Below are 14,299 nucleotides of genomic sequence, written 5' to 3' on the forward strand. Positions count from 1 at the left end.
TAGACCCATTAATTAAATATTTGTCATATGTGGAAGGTGTTTTATATTTTAATCATTTATTCTGTATTCACTGAATTGATATTAATTTACAAATTAAGCAAACAAATCATAGTTGTGCCTTTGTTTTTGTGTACTCACAGTAAGTACAATGCTTCTTCTGCAAACATAATCCCGATACGCAGAACAACATTGCTTATTATTGTCTCCAAATCTGACTTGGCATCGTTGATATGCTAACTACTCACTCGGAATCTTACATGAACGCGAACAAATCACTCTGAATCTGACTATCCGATGTGGCAGTTAAAAAATGAAAGCAAATCACTCTGTCGAAGACAGTCTGCAAACCGATTTACAGACTAAAATCTTGTCTCTTATAAATCATAATGCTAAAACTAAACTGAAAATAAATTTCAGATTACCCAGAATATTTTATATCTTGAAAAGTAATGTAATTAAGGTTCTCAGCAAAATCAAAATCAGTCTGATGCAATCTTAGTTTTTTTAATATTCTTGAGGTTTTTAAGTGAAAAAATTTCTAGGGACATCAGTTTTCAAAACACTGAAACACACTGTTCATATTAAAGTGCTCCTAAAGTATCCTACAGGGGGAAAAATGAAAACTTCTAATAAAATTTCAATATAATTTTAAATGTACACTTATATATATTTACCGAGCACTTAATTATGTACAAAACAGAAGATAAAACAAAATGCTATGTATCAGGTAAAACTCAGTATTTCTCTCTCTTTTTTTTTTTTTTCCTAATTCTTGCTAAAGGGAAATGGTATTATAACATCTTTTCGGCAGATAACCAAATGTAATCTTAAACTTATATAATAGTCATCTTCAAGCCTGTTCCTTCTCTGACATTCACTGCCTTATTAATAGTGGTAATCGTCTTCTTATGTCCCAAGCCAGAACTTTGTTAGAACTTTGCCTTTATCCTCATTTTTCTAATCCCTCACCTTGTACATCTAATCAACCACCAAATGCTGCTGATTCTTCTTCAGTCTATTTCCTCCAATTCCTTTGCCCTACACCTGTGGTCTCCCAATTAAGGTGCACTAAACAATCTGCTGATATGCAGGAAGAAAATAGAACATTTATACATATTTACTTTTTATCTCTAAAAATAAGAAACTAAGCTTTACCAGCAAATATTTCGTATATGGATTGAATTATGTACTTACATAACTTAGAAATATATAAATTTATATTACGGGTACAAATTAAAAATTACTGGAAAAAGGTATGTAATAATTCAAGTTTGGAGAGACGGGACTAGGCTATTAAAATAGCATCTTATCTTCCCCTCTTGCTGTCTCTCTCCACTTCTGTAGCTTTTGTTTTTTTTTGCGGTACGCGGGCCTCTCACTGTTGTGGCCTCTCCCGTTGCGGAGCACAGGCTCCGGACGCGCAGCCTCAGCGGCCATGGCTCACGGGCCCAGCCGCTCCGCGGCATGTGGGATCTTCCTGGACCGGGGCACGAACCCATGTCCCCTGCATCGGCAGGCGGACTCTCAACCACTGCACCACCAGGGAAGCCCTACTTCTGTAGCTTTATCCTTAAAGCTGGTCATGTCCTTTAGCTCAGCAGTCCCCAGTCTTTTTGGCACCAGGGGCCAGTTTCATGGAAGACAGTTTTTCCACAGACGGGCGGTGGGGTGGTGAGGGGTGTGATGGCTCAGGTGGCAGTGCGAGTGACGGGGAGCGGCAGATGAAGCTTTGTTTGTTTGTTTGCTCGCCTGCCGCTCACTGCCGGCTGTGCCACTGGGTTCCTAACAGGCTGCAGACCCCTACGGGTCCGCAGCCCGGGGGGTTGGGGACCCCTGCTTTAGCTGACAAAAGATCTTTGCTTGCTTCTTCATTTCTTTCAGCAAGGCTACAAGGCCCTTATGAAATAGTGGCCTTTCTACCTACCTCTCCACTCTCACTGCTTTCTACTCCTTACCATTTTACCCCTATGCTCTAGCCACACAATTTTTTTTTAAACTGTTCTCTACACACCAGCCTCTTTCATAGCTGAAGGACTGTGTAATGGCTATTCCTCCTGCAAAGGCAGCAAGTAGTAGTGTGAAGTTCCTACAGAAGATCTCTATTGGCATCTGGACTTCACAAGATTTAGGAAAGTTAACTTCATTTCTCTAAGCCTTAGGCTCCCCATTCTTGAAATAATGACAATGTCCCTCCTCATCGGATTGTGATACTATTACAGGGGATAACAAAGGTAAAGTCACCTGGGCAAATTTAATCATCATAACAATCCTGTGAGGCAGGTGCCATCATTTTCCTTAATTTACAGGTGAGAAAACAGATACAGAGAGGTTGAGTAACTTGCCCAAGGACACATGATTAGTAAGTGGCAGAGCAGAGTTCAGCCTGGCTGCACCAGAGTCGGAGTTCGTCACCATCATGCTATCTGCCTCACTGTTTTGATCTGTCTTAACTCTAGTGTCCTCATTAGACTAGACAATCGAGTTCCAATCTAACATTCCATGTCTCTCCTCAGTAGAGTCTTAGAGTGTAGGCAACAGCTTCATTGGGTCTGCCTTCTGTTAGTCTCACAAGGAGACAGTGCAAGGAGTGGCTTCAGTGTGTCCATATTTCTTCTCAGAGGAACATAAAAGATAACAGGGAGAAAAAAATTCAACAGATCCCCTTTCCTCTAGCCCATACCCTATTTTTCCCCCAGTCATGATCAGAGTAGAAGATGAGATGGATTTTAGCAAAGTTACTTCCCTTCCCCTAATTTCAACAGGAAATTTGAACTTTATGGCTTCTTTCTCACCAAAGGCCTATGATCACTAAGTTAGCATAATCTTAGAGTGGTGACTGTTTATTATCTTTTTTTGGTTGGTGGTAGCGGGGAGGATTATCATACTCTTCCTGAACATTCAAAAGCCTAACATATATAAGTTAACCACGTAAGGAAAAAGACGCTAATGTTTTCAACAAAGCTATAAAAACATATTCTTAAAAAAAAGGACATACCATGAAGAAGGAATACGCAAAAAATCTTGACTAAGCACTACTCCATGCTAATGCTAGGCGCCACTCTAGCTGCTGAGGATAAAGTAATGAGCAAAATAAAGTTACCTGCTCTTGATGGAGCGTATAGTCTAGTAAATAGATAATAGAAGATTAACTGAAATTATATATGTGGATATATTAATAAATTTTGGTTTGCTTTTGTTTTAGACTCTGAGTTGTAACTGCTAGAACTGAGTTGTATACTTACTAATAATTTTGAATTAAGAATAGTAACTCATCCATAGAGAGCTAGCACAGCAACTGCTGTTAGTGAAATTGTAGACATTTTCCAAAAGAGGGGGAAAAGGCATTTACTGGATGCTTCTTATACGCATCAGATAATGGGAGTATATGTAATTTTAGATGTACTCTTGAAAAAGCAAAACAGGGAAGATGACCTTAGGGATGTAATTCTAGAAAAGTTCACTTTTTAACCTATGGAATAATTCCTTTGTTGGAATAAGATTTCTACACTCTTTGTAATTTTACCAGCAAGAGGTTCTTCTAGGATAATAAGCATCCTAGAATTATGTGGGGAGAATCTTTTGATTGAGAAACAGATTCAGGTTCAAAAGCAGCAATTTGCAAGGTGTGGTAGCTAAAAGAAGTATATCCAACATATCTATTTTCACAATATAAACCACAAAAAGAAAAGTACCACAAAATCTTGGCTGATTAGGATATCTAGAAGGTGGAGAGTTAAAGTATGGTAAGGGCAAAGGTCAAACAATGTTAAGAAATAGAGCCCTAAAGATGAATGCAAATAGGGTTTAAAATGTATACAGAAAGGAATAAGATATCAAAAAGAGTCTCTTTTAAAAGTCTGCCTGGGGTCAGCCCTAGACCCTGAAAAGATAATACTTTTTTTTCTTTTCTGCAACTATGGGCTGCTCAGTCCTAATACCCAAAGTTTAGAAATATTAATATTTACAAGTTAAATCATAGTATGAGTTAAATAGGCTTATATGCGTTGTGCCCTGGAAACTCCATCTACATGATATACACTGTTCCTGTGGGAAAACATAGTTTAAGTTCCGAGTAATCAATTTATGGACTCTTGGAATACAACTCTTGGTAGTTGACCTGAGTAGAATGGCTCAGTTGACGTCATGATTAGAATAATCAACGTTTCCACAATATCTTGCAAAACTGCAGAATTTTATAACAAGCTGCCTAAGTGAATTGTGCCAAAGATCAACTATAAGTGGCAGACTGAAGTCTAGATTTTGTGGCTTGCTACCTTATTAAAGAAAGCTGGCAGAGCTGCTAAAAGAACTAATATTTGACACTGCCATTTACATTATATAAATGACTGTTTTTCTCCCTTGCATTTTGGGCATGATAACGTAGAAGAATTTAGGCTAACTCTTAGGATATATTCTGAAGATGTCAAGATAATAAGAGCTCTTATTCTGGATCCCTGAATTCTCCACACAGATCATAATGTAGGAACTGTGGCTGTTACTAGGTTAGTAAGCCTAGCAACTTTACACATGTTACCAGGCTGCCTTCAGTCTTTAGGTCACTGGAAAAATCTGTCAAAAACCCACCAAACCCAAAAAACTAAAACCTGAAAATAGTCTCTTAAAGGCTGGACTTTTCTCAATAATGAGAGTGTTTTTGTCCTGGCATTGCAATTGAAACAGCCAAAGAACCACTATGCTAATCAACTAAAATTATTTTATAGGTCTCAAATTATATATGTGTCATGGAGCAAAACAGATGTTAAGAATAAGCAGAAATAATAAAGTCAGGAAAAGGATAAGGATATAACAGATGAGTACTAGAAAAATAATCAGCTAACTAGCACATCTCTCAGTAGAGCTATATACTCACAATGCCTATCCCTCTCCCCACCTGTGCATGCCAATCCAGGCACCTAAGGATGTCTAAACTAGCTAGTCTACAACAGCAACTACAGAATAGGTAGGTACTCCAAATCAATTCTAGTTGACTACAAAATTACAGTATCAATTCTGTTTTCAGAGTTAATGATGCACACCTATTAGAAATCTATAGCTTCCTTTTTTTTCTCTTTACTGGAAATAAATGTAAAGAAACAAAAGACCAATTTAAGCTTCACTGTGGAAAAATACAAATTGTAAGCTAGAATTAGTATCTTAAAAAAATTTGGACTGTCCACTCTGAAGTAATGAGTCAGAGATTATTCTATAGTTTGAATGATTTAAATATGTAAGTTTCAGAAATTGCAAAACTGACAACTCCCTCTCCTTTGTACCTTTAGTTTTCTGAACATATTTGTATAGTAGTGTAGATATATTAAGAAACTTATGTCATGAGGTCTTAATTCCCAAACTGAGGTAGTTTTGTAGAAAACAGAAAAGTGTCTTAAATGATTCTGTAGTCTTCTTAGTTTCTAAAGAAATTAAAAAAAATCACTATTAGTCATACCCAACACCATTTATTGAGTGTTTACTACATACCAAGAGTTGTGCTAAGCACTTTGTTCCAATATCTCATTTAACCCCAATAATGGTATGAGGTATGAAAACAAGTATTATCACCTTGTTTTACTAAGAAAAAAATTTGTTTTAACTATTAGGGGAAAAACTGTTGGCCTTAGAGATGATGTGGACCAACATTCTCATTTTACATTAAATAAACAAGAGGAACAGAAGAAAGATAAGACACTTGTGTCATGCAGGCAGATATCTGGTATAAAAGAATAAAAGGGCAAAGAGAAAAATATACAACCAAAAGCAGTCTTAGGAAAAAGTCTAACTTCTCTAAGAAACAGCCAGAATTCAGAATATTGTACGATCTCAAAGAGATACCTGCACTCCCATGTTCATTGCAGTATTATTCACAATAGCCAAAACATGGGAACAACCTAAGTGTCCATGGACAGATGAGTAGATAAAGAGAATGTGGTTCTAACTGGTTGTGAGATTGCCTCATAGAATATAGTCCCATAGAGGCCAAGAAGACCATCTCACAACCAGCTAACCAAAATGGAATTCATCTATCAACTTCCTAATACATCTCCCTTTTGGTTCAGCATCTCTCAACTATCCACAGTATTAAACTTAGAAGAAAATAAAACTTCTGAATTAACTGCCTAGCCTTATTATCACTGTTATTTTTACTTTTAACTTTAACCCAACTGTAAGTGCTAATAAGTAGCAAAAGTGGTCTGCACTTATCTTTTGTAGTGGTATAATTAAAAAAATACGGGTTTTACAAGATCTGTTTCACCATATACCACCTCTGCAGCCTACAATAAATTATGATTATTTAACATTTCCATTTACCTTCAAAACAAATACTTTTACTAGAAGCAAGGTGTTTTCTTGTTTGTTTTACTATGTAACATCCAAACTAAAGATGCGAGGCAGTGACTGCTGTCGTAGGATGCCTCAGTGAAATGAAAGTTTCCTAGTCTGCATTCTACAAAATCGACATTCCACTTGAAGCAGAGAGATGCCTAACTAAGGTACTGCTTTCAGTACATCCTTAATGGAGGAAGAGAGTTCACAAGGCTTCCAATAAGGAAAAGGTGAAAAGGGGAGAACTGTTAAGATCCACCCACAGAAATAAAAGCAGAGGACAAAGTCCAAAGTAGCTTCCATCTAACATCTCAGCAGAGAGTTAGGCGTAATGATGACTTAAAGAAGCCAGACCAAAAGAATACACACTGCATCAATCCACTTCTATGAAATCCAGTAACAGGGAAAAATTAGACTATGATGATGGAAGTCTACGGTGGTTACTTCTAGGTGGAGAGGAGAAGGATACTGTCTGTGAAGGGGGCTAGGGATCCTTCTGGGATGCGAAAAATGTTCTGTATCTTGATCCAGGTAGTGGTTTCATGAGTGCATATGTGTGTAAAAATTCAGGGGGCTTAGCACTTAATATTTGGGTACTTTAAATGTATTAATACCTCAAAATAAAACAAATTGAGGGGGTTGGGGGTCAAGTCAGGACAAGGCCCTAAAAAAATCCTGTAAGATTCTATAAACTTTAATTTTTTCATGTTTTAAAATTTGTGTTGCCTATGATCTTCTTGTGGTGAAAAGCAATAAATGTGTTACAAAGGAAGTTCAGTGTTTCTTTGTAAGTAGCTAGGAAGGTGGAAGCTGGGCAGTCTGCGGTACCTTCGGTGTCTGAGTCTGAGGGGCCAAGAAACTGAAAGAAGAGAGTGAACAGTGGTAGCCAAGTGCCTGGCACGAAGACAGGAGGAAATGGGCAGACAGGGCTTGACAGGCAATAAGAAACCCCACGGGTTCTGCACTCTTATTGGTGTTAGTTAATAATTCATCTACATACCATAATATATATTCCCTGATGTGCTGCAGGTACTTTTTAAACTTTATCCCACTTGGTTAAAAATATACTCATTCTTCCAACAGATTTTTTTAGAAATTATTTCCTCCCAAATTAATCTGAATACGAAATCTAACCTCAGGCACGAGGAACATAAACTTTACCATAACCATCCTTAACTCTGGACAATACCAAGGAAAAAACTGTGTTATATGATGTGAAGCTGTACACATTCATTTTATAGCTTTCATTAGCTGTTATAACCATGCGCTGTGCTCCTCTGACACATTTATGGAAGATGTTTGCGAAAGTCACAAAGAAGGGGGTACATGAAACCAATGAACAAACCAACCTAGATCAACCAATCCTTTACAATCCCACCATTTAATGAAAGAAAAAAGGTGATGTAATGGTCTAAGACAAAGAAAGTAGAATGACCAAGGCCTTATAACAAACCCTCTAAATGGATGATTTCATTCTCACCTTTATCACGATCATAGAGTAAATCTTCTGTTGAGCAAGGGCTACCATCCTGGGATTCCGGGGGACAGAAGGGGGAGACACAGGGGGAGTGACTGCTGCAACTACTGCTGCGCTCCTGCACAGAGGGGGTCTGCGTGTCGATGCTGCGAGTGCTGCTGCTCCGGTAGTGAGCAGGGAGGGGGGCTCTCCGACCATCCGGGATATCCAAAGGCTGGAAAAGCAACAACCATCACCGTCAGTGACAGTTCATATACTCCATCCACATAGAAAGCACTGGTGTTTCTTTTGATTTCATTTTGCAGTATTATCGCCACCACAGTTGATTCTTCAGAGAATAAAGATACCAATATTGTGTCTTAATTTCTGCCAGTCACTTTTAGGTCAGCACTCCCAGTAATACTCTTCAAGGACAGGGGTTTCTTTTAACACTGTATCCCTAGCACTGTGTCTGGCACACAGCAGACATTCAATAAACATTTGCTTTAAGAATTAGTCAAACTGCACAAGAAGTCACTTTGACTTGATAATAAAACAAGAGAAATCTCATATTCACAGGTATGGATTTCCATTTGTTCATTCTTTCTTCTTATTATTATTTTTTTACAAGCCAGGAACAGATTTTGCAGTTTACCCAAAATTTATAATAAAAGGTTTATTCTATTAGTACTCAAGGGAGGATATTAAGATAACTGAGAACATTTCTTCTAATTTGGTATCCAACTGAGTAGGACTACTAATGAATTTTGCTTAGTTCTAATGCATTGTTCTGAGTGGCAAAAATAAAAAACAGAAATGAAATTATAATCATAGAATCATATATGAATCATGTATTTTTGACCCGAGAAGACCCTAGACCTCATTAGCACAATGTTTTTACCAATAAAGAACCTACAGATGGGCTTCCCTGGTGGCGCAGTGGTTGAGAGTCCGCCTGCCGATGCAGGGGACACGGGTTCGTGCCCCTATCCCGGAAGATCCCACATGCCGCGCAGCGGCTGGGCCCGCGAGCCATGGCCGTGGAGCCTGTGTGTCCGGAGCCTGTGCTCCGCAACGGGAGAGGCCACAGCAGTGAGAGGCCCGCGTACAGCAAAAAAAAAAAAAAAAAAAAAGAACCTACAGTTTATTTTATTTTTTTAATAAATTTATTTATTTTATTTATTTTTGGCAGCGTTGGGTCATCTTTGCTGAGCGCGGGCTTTCTCTAGTTGCGGCGAGCGAGGACTACTCTTCGTTGCAGTGGCTTCTCTTGTTGCGGAGCACAGGCTCTAGAGTGCAGACTCAGTAGTTGTGGCGCACGGGCTTAGTTGATCTGCAGCATGTGGGATCTTCCCAGACCAGGGCTCGAACCCGTGTCCCCTGCATTAGCAGGCAGATTCTTAACCACTGCACCGCCAGGGAAACCCCAAGAACTTAAAGTTTAGAGCTCCTGGTGACATGGTCAATTAAATGGCATCAGAGCTTCAGTTGCAGTGGACTCTTTCTACTCTGCTTCTGCTGTAAAGATATATCTTGCTCATCAGCATGCTAACAAAGTGAGGTGAACAAATACAATTGTATATGTTTACAGTATTTTTGTCATTACATAGACAAGATTGAAATGCTAGGAAAAAAGAACCAATATATTCTTAGTTTATTTACAACTTATTTTCACTGTTTACTGCTATTACTCTGAGCTTTGTCATTTCAGAGATTTTAGAAACACTGCCAGAGGGAAAATGAAGTAAGATAAAAATTAGGCAAGACTCAAAATATATCAATGTTTTTCTACAACAAATTAAGTGAAGGTCAAAACCTAAAATAAAAACTTCATCTATCTATGCAGAGTTGCTAAACCAAAACTATACCATTTTCACAACCTGACAATGACCATGCTATTGTAAAGAGAATATTCAATTATGGAATATTAGTTAATTTTGTCAACAAACGAAAAGAGTAAAAATTTCCAATTTAGGAAAGAAAGATTCCCAAAGGAATATTAAGTTACTTGGTCAAACGCTAAGAAAATTATTTATTATTTAAAATTTTTCTTTTACTTAACTAAATTTAGATTTTTACAACACTGCACTAAATTTTAGAATGAACAATTCTAAGAATAAATCATTGGTGCAGGTTTTTGGGGGTTTTTTTGGACAAAATTATGTGATAGGTGTGTGAGGTTTTCAGAACCACCCATAAAGGAAGATCATTTCGGAATATATATGAGGGTTTCATGACAGAGGTCTTTCTTAAAACTTAGATATTTAAGTCAAGGAAAATGCTGCTTTAATAAAATGTCAATATTGGTAATTAGTAAAAGAATAATGTATCAATTTATAACTAAAAAAAGTTTAAGAATTTGAGTTATCTTTTATTCATGTCCTATCTGATACAATCACTTTGTATTCCTATTTCTGAATCTTTAACTGGATAATATATTTCCTTAACCAACTTCTGTTTTCTTGGGGAGGGGGTTCAGAAGAATTAGAATAACAAAAAAGATTTCAGAAGTTTACACATTTACACAAAATAATGATGGGAAATATAAAGGCTTAGGAAGCTACTGACAGGTTCACTGATGGTGACATTTTGATTTATTAAAACTTTGAGGCACACTTAATCATAAATCTAAAAATTCTTAAAATTAGTATTTTAGAACTGTGTAGGTTATCCCAGAGTAATTCTGAAGTGGCTACTGTGAAATTAGAATATGACTTACTTAAAAGCAGAACTATGTTATTATTTTTTTTAATTGGAGTAAAATTGCTTTACAGTGTTGTGTTTCTGCTGTACAATGAAGTGAATCAGCTATATGTATACCTATATCTCCTACCTCTTGAACCTCCCTCCCGCCCCCCCACCCCATCCCATCCGTCTAGGTCATCACAGAGCACCGAGCTGAGCTCCCTGTGCTATACAGCAGGTTCCCACTAGCTATCTATTTTATACATGGTAGTGTATTTATGTCAAACCTAATCTCCCAATTTGTCCCACCTTCCCTTTCCCCCCGTGTTCACATGTCCATTCTCTATATCTGCGTCTCTATTCCTACCCTACAAATAGGTTCATCTGTAACATTTTTCTAGATTGCACAGATATGTCTTAATATACTATATTTGTTTTTCTCTTTCTGGCTTACTTCACTCTGTATGACAGACTCTAGGTCCATCCACATCTCTGCAAGTGACCCAGTTTTGTTCCTTTTTATGGCTGAGTAATATTCCATTGTATATATGTACCACATCTTTATCCATTCATCTATCATTGGACATTTAGATTGTTTCCATGTCCTGGCTATTGTAAATAGTGCTGCAATGAACATTAGGGTATTATGTGTCCTTTTGAATTATGGTTTTCTCAGGGTATATTCCCAGTAGTGGGAGTGCTGGGTCATATGGTAGTTCTATTTTTAGTTTTTTAAGGAACCTCCATACTGTTCTCCCTAGTGGCTGTATCAATATACATTCCTACCAACAGTGTAGGAGGGTTCCCTTTTCTCCACACCCTCTCCAGCATTTACTGTTCATAGATTTTTTTGATGGCCATTCTGACCAGTGTGAGATGATACCTCACTGCAGTTTTGATTTGCATTTCTCTAATAATTAGTGATGTTGAGCATCTTTTCACGTGCTTCTTAGCCATCTGTATGTCTTCTTTGGTGAAATGACTACTTAGGTCTTCTGCCCATTTTTTAATTGGGTTGTTTTTTTAATATTGAGCTCCATGAGCTGTTTGTATATTTTACAGATTAATCCTTTGACCGTTGCTTCATTCACAAATATTTTCTCCCATTCTGAGAGCTGTTTCTTTCTCTTATTTATGGTTTCCTTTGCTGTGCAAAAGCTTTTAAGTTTCATTAGGTCCCATTTGTTTATTTTTGGTTTTATTTTCATTACTCTAGGTGGGGGGTCAAAAAAGATGTGTTTTTCCTATGTTTTCGTCTAAGAGTTTTATAGTGTCTGGTCCTACATTTAGTTTAGGTCTTTAATCCTTTTGGAGTTTATTTTTGTGTATGGTGTTAGGGAATGTTCTAATTTCATTCTTTTACATGTAGCTGTCCAGTTTTTTCATCACCACTTATTGAAGAGGCTGTCTTTTCTCCATTGTATGTTCTTGCCTCCTTTGTCATAAATTAGGTGACCATATGTGTGTGGTTTATCTCTGGGCTTTCTATCCTGCACCATCGATCTACATTTCTGTTTTTGTGCCAGTACCATACTGTCTTGATTACTGTAGCTTTGTAGTAGGGTTTGAAGTCAGGGATTCCTCCAGCTCCGTTTTTCTTTCTCAAGATGCTTTGGCTATTCGGGGTCTTTTGTGTTTCCACATAAATTGTAAAATTTTTTATTCTAATTCTGTGAAGAATGCCATTGGTAGTTTGATAGGGATTGCACTGAATCTGTAGATTACTTTGGGTAGTATAGTCATTTCACAATACTGATTCTTCCAATCCAAGAACATGGTACATTTCTCCATCTGTTTATGTCATTTTTAATTTCTTTCATCAGTGTTTTATAGTTTTCTGAGTAAAAGTTTTCTGCCTCCTTGGGTAGGTTTATTCCTAGGTATTTTGTTCTTTTTGTTGCAATGGTAAATGGGATTGTTTCCTTAATTTCTCTTTCTGAGTTTTCCTTGTTAGTGTATAGGAATGCAAGAGATTTCTGTGCATTAATTTTGTATCCTGCAACTTTACCAAATTCATTGATTAGTTCTAGTAGTTTTCTGATGGCATCATTAGACTTTCTATGTATAGTATCATATCATCTGCAAACAGTGACAGTTTTACTTCTTCTTTTCCAATTTGTATTCCTTTTATTTTTCTTCTCTGATTGTCGTGGCTAGGACTTCAAAACTATGTTGAATAAGGGTGGCAAGAGTAGACATCCTTGTCTTGTTCCTGATCTTAGTGGAAATGCTTTCAATTTTTTACCATTGAGTATGATATTTGCTGTGGGTTTATCATATATGGCCTTTATTATGTTGACGTAGGTTCCCTCTATGCCCATTTTCTGGAGAGTTTTTTATCATAAATGGTATTGAATTTTGTCAAAAGTTTTTTCTGAGTCTGTTGAGATGATCATATGGTTTTTCTCCTTCGATTTGTTAATATGGTTTATCACAATGATTGATTTGCATATACTGAAGAATCCTTGCATTCCTGGGATAAATCCCACTTGATCACTTGATCATGGTGTATGATCCTTTTAATGTGCTGTTGGGTTCTGTTTGCTAGTGATTTTTTGAAGATTTTTGCATCTATGTTCATCAGTGATATTGGCCTGTAGTTTTCTTTCTTTGTGACATCTTTGTCTGGTTTTGGTATCAGGGTGATGGTGGCTTTGTAGAATGAATTTGGGAGTGTCCTCCCTCTGCAATTTTTTGGAAGAGTTTGAGAAGGATCAGCGTTAGCTCTTCTCTACATGCTTTATAGAATTTGCCTAAGAAGCCATCTGGTCCTGGACTTTGGTTTGTTGGAAGATTTTTAATTACAGTTTCAATTTCATTACTTGTTTATATTTTCTAATTCTTCCTGGTTCAGTCTTGGAAAATTGTACCTTTCCAAAAATTGTCCATTTCTTCCAGGTTGTCCATTTTATTGGCATATAATTGTTTGTAGTAGTCTCTTATAATCCTTTGTATTTCTGCAGTGTCAGTTGTGATTTCTCCTTTTTCATTTCTAATTTTATTGATCTGTGTCCTCTCCCTTTTTTTCTTGGTGAGTCTTGGCTAAAGGTTTATCAATTTTGGTTATCTTCTCAAAGAACTAACTTTTAGTTTCATTGATCTTTGCTATTATTTTCTTCTTTTCTATTTCATTTATTTCTTCTCTGATCTTTATGATTTCTTCTACTGACTGGGTTTTCTTTGTTCTTGTTTCTCCAGTTGCTTTAGGTGTAAGGTTAGATTGTTTTTTTGAGATTTTTCTTGGTTCTTGAGGTGAGATTGAATTGCTATAAACTTGCCTCTTAGAAGTGCTTTTGTTGCATCCCATAGATTTTGGATCACTGTGTTTTCATTGTCATTTGTTTCTATGTATTTTTTAATTTCTTCTTTGATTTCTTCAGTGATCTCTTGGTTATTTAGTAGCGTACTGTTTAGCCTCCATGTATTTGTGTTTTTTACAGTTTTTTTCCTGTAACTGATTTCCAGTCTCATAGTGTTGTAGTCATAAAAGATGCTTGATATGATTTCAATTTTCTTAAATTTTCTGAGGCTTGTGACCCAAGAAGTGATCTATCCTGGAGAATGTTCTGTGTGCACATGAGAAGAAAGTGTATTCAAGCAGAACTATGTTACTAAGTTTCATCTTCTAGTACAGTTTTGCTTAGCAGTTCTTAAGAATTAGCAAATATGTGTCTGATTATATCATCCTCAAAAAATTGGACCAATTTTACTTCCTTACATTACTGTTCTTAAATGTTACTTAATGTATAAAGGAAACATTTTAATGGTATACACAGCTAAGCTAAGAGACAGAACAGTTTCCAAAGGATTCCTTTTTGGCCTAATAAATATAACATA

General features: G+C 36.8%; 1 protein-coding gene across 2 annotated transcripts in view; it reads right to left on the reverse strand.

The window, feature by feature from the left end:
• Positions 1-14,299, reverse strand: part of GLCCI1 (glucocorticoid induced 1) — a 130,532-nt gene that overhangs the window by 9,677 nt on the left and 106,556 nt on the right. For both annotated transcript variants that reach the window (XM_081243390.1, XM_081243389.1), the window contains exon 6: positions 7,802-8,012. In XM_081243390.1, the coding sequence (XP_081099516.1) occupies positions 7,802-8,012 (211 nt within the window). The remainder of the gene's footprint in view (positions 1-7,801; positions 8,013-14,299) is intronic.

This window comes from Mesoplodon bidens, assembly GCF_964165515.1.
Source record: "Mesoplodon bidens genome assembly, chromosome: 9".
Classification (NCBI taxonomy): Eukaryota; Metazoa; Chordata; class Mammalia; order Artiodactyla; family Ziphiidae; genus Mesoplodon; species Mesoplodon bidens.